At 37.1% G+C, this 7,471-nt stretch overlaps 1 protein-coding gene across 1 annotated transcript; it reads right to left on the bottom strand.

Moving 5' to 3' along the window:
* Positions 1-2,724: 2,724 nt before the first annotated feature.
* LOC101209277 (aspartyl protease family protein 2) lies at positions 2,725-4,523 on the bottom strand. The gene has a single exon (XM_004139610.3). It carries the CDS (start codon positions 4,388-4,390, stop codon positions 3,029-3,031), a length of 1,362 nt encoding a protein of 453 aa, XP_004139658.1. The 5' UTR covers positions 4,391-4,523; the 3' UTR covers positions 2,725-3,028.
* Positions 4,524-7,471: the final 2,948 nt, after the last annotated feature.

Genomic DNA, 7,471 nt, shown 5'->3' with positions numbered 1-7,471 from the left:
TTGTAGGAGCAATACTTTTGGTTGTCACTTTAATATGAAACTCAATTGAATTTGGCCCCTTAAGGTTGGTTGTAGGTTAAAACATAGGGTTTGAAGAGTGAGTTGATTTGATTTGATGTTATTTATTTTGTTTGGTGTTGAGCATAATTTCTGTCTATAGTGCTATTTTGTGTTATTGTATTTTATATTTTTAGTATTTGAAAAGTAACTCACTTTCGAAAAGACTCATCAATTTGTTTTTCTTGATCAATTTCGGCCAACCTCGACATCGAGATTCTTCTCAAATTTTAGACAATTGTTTCAACATAATTTCTTGGTCCAACTTGGCCGAACTCGGCATCGAGATTGTGGGTTTTGTTTTTAAATTTCAAAATAAAGGTTATTCTCAATTGACCAAAATACTCATGGAAACGTGAAAGTTTGATATTCGTAAGCCCTAAACTCTATGCTCACTATGGTTGAAATGAAATATGTTTGCTCTCAAAATTGAAGAAATTTGACTAATTTTTACTCGTCAAGATTTCTTGAAGTCATTCTCAAGCTTAAATCTATGAAGAAAATTTACTTTGAATGATTTCATAGTTTAAGGCTGGATTATTTTAGGTTCTGTTATAGTGTTTTCTATGAAATCTAAGGCGGATAGAAAAATATGTAGTTGATTTTTTGGTGTAGTTGGATGTAGAACTAGATTTTAAGTTAACATATAGGTGGTTTCCTTTGATGAATCTCAACAACTTTATCAATCTAGGCTCGTGTAGATGAAAAATCTCGAAAGAAATTGATGAACTTAGCTCGAAACTTTTTAATGAGTTTCAAGATTGGTTGCGTTTCACATGCATTTTATGGTGTAATCTCGAGGACGATTTCACTTGAGATTGGTCCAAGATACATCACAGTTTTGACTTCTTCCTTAGTCAAGATTGACCCGAGATATCATCGAGATTTAGAACAGAAAACTTATTTTTTTTTATTATGTATTTTTCTATTTTGCAGATGCCTCTTGTCACCAAAATCCAAAGTTCTGACTTCTTTCTTGCAAACGTGTTGTTCGCATTTATCAAAGACCGTCTCAAACATAAAAAAATAAGTTAACTCTTAGGTAGCTTTATATGTTTAGGAAAACTGTGTTTGAACATTTCTTGGATGTCAAGTTGGTGTTCAATTAACCTATGTGCCATTACATCTTATTGAGGGAGGTTGAGGAGCGACAAGAAGACATAATTAGTTTAAATTACTAGGTGATAAGGTATCCTTTGGGCAAGAGGATTTTGACATTATAACGGGGTTGAGGTATATGTCGAGACGTGAGGTTCAGTTTGAACAGGCAAAAGCTCTTATATTAATACAATTATATTTGGGAGATAGCACAAACATGAATGGGGCTGAGTTGGACAAGAATAACCTAAACCTTCGGTTTGAAAGTGACGATGATGCATTGAAGATGTTCATATTCTATTTCATTGAGCTTGCAATGATATGTATGAAGATGAGGTAACATATGGATTGGACCATGTTAGGCCTCATTGATGATTAAGAGGACTCATCAGCTACGATTGAGGTGAGTTGATATGGGTTAAGACTCCGAGGACTTGTTATTCACAGGTTTCTTCTTGTGCAAGGCTACTTTTCCATTAAATGCCCCTTTTAAGTTGGCAAGGGTTTTAACCCATATCAACTCACCACAATCGTAGCTGATGAAGTCCTCCCAATTGTTAACAAGACTCAACATGATCCAATCCATATGTTGCCTCCTCTCCCTATCCATCTCGCTAGCTCAATGAAATAGAATACAAACATCTTCACCGCATCTTTGCCACTCTCAAAATTCAAGGTTGGGTACTCTTTATCCAACTTAGATCCATTCATATTTGTCATATTGCCCAAGTATAATCGTCTCAATCTAAGGGCTTTTTCATTTCCAACTGAACGTCATGTCACGGCTAAACCTCAACCCTGTGATAATGTCAAATCCTTTCACCCAAAGGAAACCTTTAGATCGAGTAATATAAAACTAGTTACATCGTCTCGTTCATCCTCGACCTCTCCCAACAAGATGTAATGGCACATAGGTCCATTAAACACCAACTTGACATCCAAGAAATGTCCAAAGAAGATTTTCCTAAATATATAAAGTTGTCTAGGTGTTAACTTACTTTTAATGTTTGAGACAGTCTTCGCTAAGTGTGAACAATAGGTCAAATTAGCTAGAAAGAAATCTTTAGTATTGATTTTAGTGATAAGAGGCATCTGCAAAACACAAAACGCACATAACAAAAAAACTCAATAATTTGTCCTAAAACTCAGAAAAATCTCAGTCGAGAATGTTAGAAATTAGCAATTGAACTTGAACAACATTGCACCGGGATACCATGAGATAAGGGTTTTATATGCATTCTTCTGTGATGTATCTTGGTCCAATCTTCGACGAAATCGTCCATGAGATCATCCCACAAAAAGCATGTGAAACACAAACAAATCTTTGGACTCATTCAACAAATCTGAGAGTAATTTCATCAATCTTGTCCAAATTTTGTTTGTATGTGTCTTGATTTATAGGTGGAAAATAAAAAGTTAGAGTATGATTGTTTGTAGTTGAATATTCTTCTTTAACATGCAAATAAAGACTAAAATGACAGCAAAGGGAAGTTACTAAATTTGAACCAAAACTTATGAGCCTAAGAAATGAAGTTGGACAGTTAGTTGGAATGAAAAGAATTACATTCAAATTGAAATCTTAAAATTAAAATTAAATGCTGTAGTTGACTTACTTAAAGAAAAGGACACATGTCCAAATCATTAACTTCAAAACACAAACCAAATCACCTCTAAGTTTGAGGCTTTAATTACTTTTAAATGGATAATAATAAATACAAAACATACCAAAATAAAGTTCATCATGAGAATTACTAACTTTTCCTATTTCATTTTTTAATTTTGTTTTATTATTCCTCGTCACTCTGTCGCTATTAAAAGAGTATTAATGAAAAGACAAAATCTCACAAATCTCATCTCATCTCAGGCTCAGATATCACGTGCACCCACGTGGAGCAAACCCGATCCGAGAACCCGCCAAATCGTACACAACCCGAAAACCTTGCTGTTGAATATTACCAATAATCGACAAACCCGAAATGGTACCCGCAAATGCAAAGCAAAAACTCCCATTCTCGTCCACCGGAATCAAATAATTCGTTGCCGGTAACGCCATGTCCGCTCCCCGAAAATGCAACACCACCGTCGGCACCTTCACCGACGACTGACCCGACAGGTCGTAACAAGTATCAAACAACGAAAACTCCGGCCCTCTTTTCAAATGTCTCGCTCCCACACGAAACGCGTCGCGAAGAGCCGTGTAAGCTGGCCGAGTCAGCCGGGTCACGGACGTACCGGAATCGATGATGACACCACCGTTACCGGCGGAATCAAGCTTGAAGAGAGAAGGGGAAACGCCACGTACTCGGACTCCACCGACGCTGATTCCAATAAGTCCAACGTAATAGAACGTGTCTAATTTCGGGTTCCGAATTAAAGGAGTGAACCGGGCGAGTCGGGAAATTGCCGCATCACCGAAGACCATGGAGGACGGTTTAGATGAAGCGGACCGGTCTACCAAACAGTAAGAGAATTTATGATTGAATCGGATTCCAGTTTGGGAAGGGAAAGACAACCGGCCTCTACCGAGACCCAACAAACCGGCGGCTCCGACGAACAAACCCTCATTATGGTGGCCGCAGCCGAGGGCGACTTTAGCGATTTTATTGCCACGAAATGTGAGGGTTTCGGTGGCGAAATCGCCGGTGGTGAAGGAGCCGTCGCCGTAAGAGACTTGGTAGAGACAGGTGTGGCGGCGGGTGCTGCAGCCGGAGGAATCGAGACGACGGCAGAGAGGGGAGGAACAGGGGATCCCGGCGAAGGATTTGGATTTATATGGGTTGAAAATGGGGTCAGATTGGGAGTAGCATTTGCGGCAAGGGGAGCATTGGAGCCAAACGACGTCGCTGCCGGTGTCGAGGACCATATAAAGGTATCTAGGAGGGGTTCCAACGCCAAGGCGGGTGAAGTATTCGCCGCTGCCTTGGGAGAGGCCGGAGACGACGGAGCTGCTGAAGCCAGCGGCGCGTGAGTTGAGAGCGTGAACGCGGAGGGTGTCGCGGTGGAGTCTGAGATTGAAGAGATCGGTGGGGGTTTTATTGAGAGAGAGTGAGTCCAGATGGTGGAGATCAAGCGTGAGGGGAGCGTCGGGGGAGGATTGGAGGGATTGAGAGTCAGGGAAGAGGGGAAGAGGAGAGGGGGTTGGAAGAGAGCGGAGAGTTAGGGTCTGAAACTCGGATGCGGCGGTGGAGATGAAAAAGAAGAGGAGGAGATATTTGAGTATAGAATGGAAATCCATTATAGAGAGAGGAATTGAGTGTGATTTTTGGTAGAAAAAGAGTAAAAGAGGAGATTATAATGAAAAGGAAAAGAGAGAGAGATGAGCGGTTTGTGCGGTACACTTTTAGAAGTGGGGGATTTCCAAAATGTAATGCAGCTCATTTTTTTTGCCTTTTTGTTGGTGCGGTGATTTCATCATTCAATTTCTTTCTCTTTTTCTTCTACTCTTCCTTCCTTTTTCCCTTTTTTCACTTTCAATTTAGTGCGGTAATGTTTCATCTTTGTTGTAATATAATTAGTATTCTTTCTTTTTTTCTTTCTAAGATTTGCACTTTACTTTTGTTAATTAGTGGGGTTTGCCTGATAGATTGACCCAAATTTTGGGGAAAAGAGAGATTTTGTCCTACTTTTTTTTAATATAAGCTTTCTTGTTCTTTTGCTAACGTTAAATTGGGTTGAAAGTACAAGAACGAACCTCACACATACAAAATCATCTTTCTCACTCTTGCTTCATCTCCTCTCTGTTTCTCTTATGGTCTTGCTTCCTACCACTTGATTTGATGTTTGGTTTTGCTTTGTAACACCTTATGAACAGAAGGAGAGAAGAAGATGAAGACGATAGGAGCTACTCATATGGACTTCTCAGAGTTGCTACATTGTCTCGTTTGGAGAAGTGGTTGAAGTTGAGATTTGAGTTATTATATGTGGATTATTATTCTAAGTAAGTTTGAGCAACTGGATTTATTAATTTAGGGCATTGACAATGGTTTGAAGACGAACATTTTCTTGATGATACATTTTAAGATTGAAAGTTGTCATTGAATATGTTTTAATTTTTCTGTATTAATCAACTTCAATATATCTTCACATTATTAAACATGGTCATCTACCTAAAAATTAACTTCATACGAGTTTCTTTAACATTGTCTAAATGTTATAGGGTTAGAGATCATCTCATAAGATTAGTCGAAGTGTACACAAGAAGACCCAAACAATCACGAATATTAAAATAAGAAAATCAATTATTGTTTTTTATTTACATTATAAAGTCATTGGTTAAGAGAGATAGATAGTTAGATTTTAGAATTGGAATAATCTCACTTGACTAAATTACCATATATACTTCTGCCACGCTCACATACATAAATAGTTTCATCTATGCTACTCTTGCCATTATAGATCTCTATACATATAGATATTCATATTGTTTTTTTTTCTTTCATTTTTTAAAGTATTTCCTAAGATCCAATCTAATATTCTTTATCCCTAACTAGATTGTGTGAATTAATTCACCCAATTTACTTCTAGATCAAGTTAATTCAAATCTTATGTTAGTAGATTTTAACTCTATAAACTCAAAGAAAGACGGGTAAAGTAATTTTGAGAAATAAATAGTAAATACATTCTAAAAAAGATTTAATGCATGTAATTTGCATACACATACTAGTAATAGTCCGTGAGAATATGGTTTTGCCAAAGTAGCAATTATTTAGATGTTGTTAGATAATGTGCGTACAATTGTTCTTAATTTAATTACATGATTTTATTCTTTGCCTTGTGAAGGACTAACGTACTCTTATTCAAGGAGATAAAAGAGTTACTCTAACGTAGATATATGAAACTCTATGGATAATCATCTAGGTTATCTCTCTTTCTATAAATACATCATTATAGCTAACTTTAAAAACAACAATTCAACAAATTTTCAAATATCCTATATATTAATTAGTTTATGAGTTAAACATCAACATGTGGTTACATGTCGTGTTATTTTACCTTCTATGTAAGTTTACCTTTATTGTTATACGAATGTCAAGGTCTTTTGTCTAGGTTTTGTTATGAATAAACTTAAAACGATAATTTTGTGATACAAATAAATACCACACACCAGTTGAAAATGTTTGTAAGTAAATTAAAACAATCATGGAGTTTAGTTTGAAAGAATACTAGTTTTTTAAACCTTCACAAAGTTACTCTACAAAGTACTTTTTTATGGTGACTTAAAAATCATAAAACATATATAGTCTCTCTTGTTTTAGAGAAGCATCAACGTAACAACAATAATAGAGAACATATTTCCTACATATATAACTGATTTATAGGGGAGTGTTCTTCAAAATCCATACACACAAAATATTGGGTTGCCTTGCATGCACCAAAGTTGTTCATAGATAGCAAAGAACGAACAAATTGGTTCTTTTTGCAAAATATAAAAAAGGATCTCCTTGTATCCTATGCCAGAATGACTCCATCCAAAAGTCTATATAAATACCTCTCTCGAGTTAATTTCTAATAGTATGTGTCAACAATAACAAAGTTTATGGCGCATAGCATGAACATTAATAATGTACATCCTCTTGTTAAAATCTCACCGTCCTAGTCGATTTTGTATCCTTAAACAATCTACTTTGTTAAATCAAAAGGGTTTAAATTATACTCCAAAGCTTTCTCCACATTTTAGAGAAACACTCAGATAATTAGACGCGAGTCCCTCCTCGGACGGATTCCTCCTTTTGCTCCTCAGCGTACAGGGTATTAGCAGCTGTTGTTCCCCCCCTCCCCCCCAAAGGGCAGGTTCTTACACGTTACTCACCCGTCCGCCACTGAAAATACTACTTCCCGTCCGACTTGCATGTGTTAAGCATGCCGTCAACGTTCATCCTGAGCCAGGATCGAACTCTCCATGAGATTCATAGTTGCATTACTTATAGCTTTCTTGTTCGTAGACAAAGCTAATTTGAAATTGTCTTTCATTCCAAGGCATAACTTGTATCCATGCGCTTCATATTCGCCTGGAGTTCGCTCCCAAAAATATAACCATCCCCACCCCCTCAAGTCAATCCCACGAGCCTCTTATCCATTCTCATTCGATCACTGCGAGGGAGCAAGTCAAAATAGAAAAACTCACATTGGGTTTAGGGATAAGAGTGTAGCTCGAGCTAAACCTATAGCCCACCAATTGTCTAAATAAAAGTTACTATGAGAAAATTTGATTTTTCTAAAAGAATTAAATTATTATTTTCTTGTTATGTGATAAACGAAGAGACTATAGGGAGGTATGTGTAGCGCCAGTCGCCAAGGCTACACACCTAATTGTTGT

This window comes from Cucumis sativus, chromosome 7 (genome assembly GCF_000004075.3).
Source record: "Cucumis sativus cultivar 9930 chromosome 7, Cucumber_9930_V3, whole genome shotgun sequence".
NCBI classification, from domain to species: domain Eukaryota; kingdom Viridiplantae; phylum Streptophyta; class Magnoliopsida; order Cucurbitales; family Cucurbitaceae; genus Cucumis; species Cucumis sativus.
This window is presented reverse-complemented; position numbering and strand designations above follow the sequence as displayed.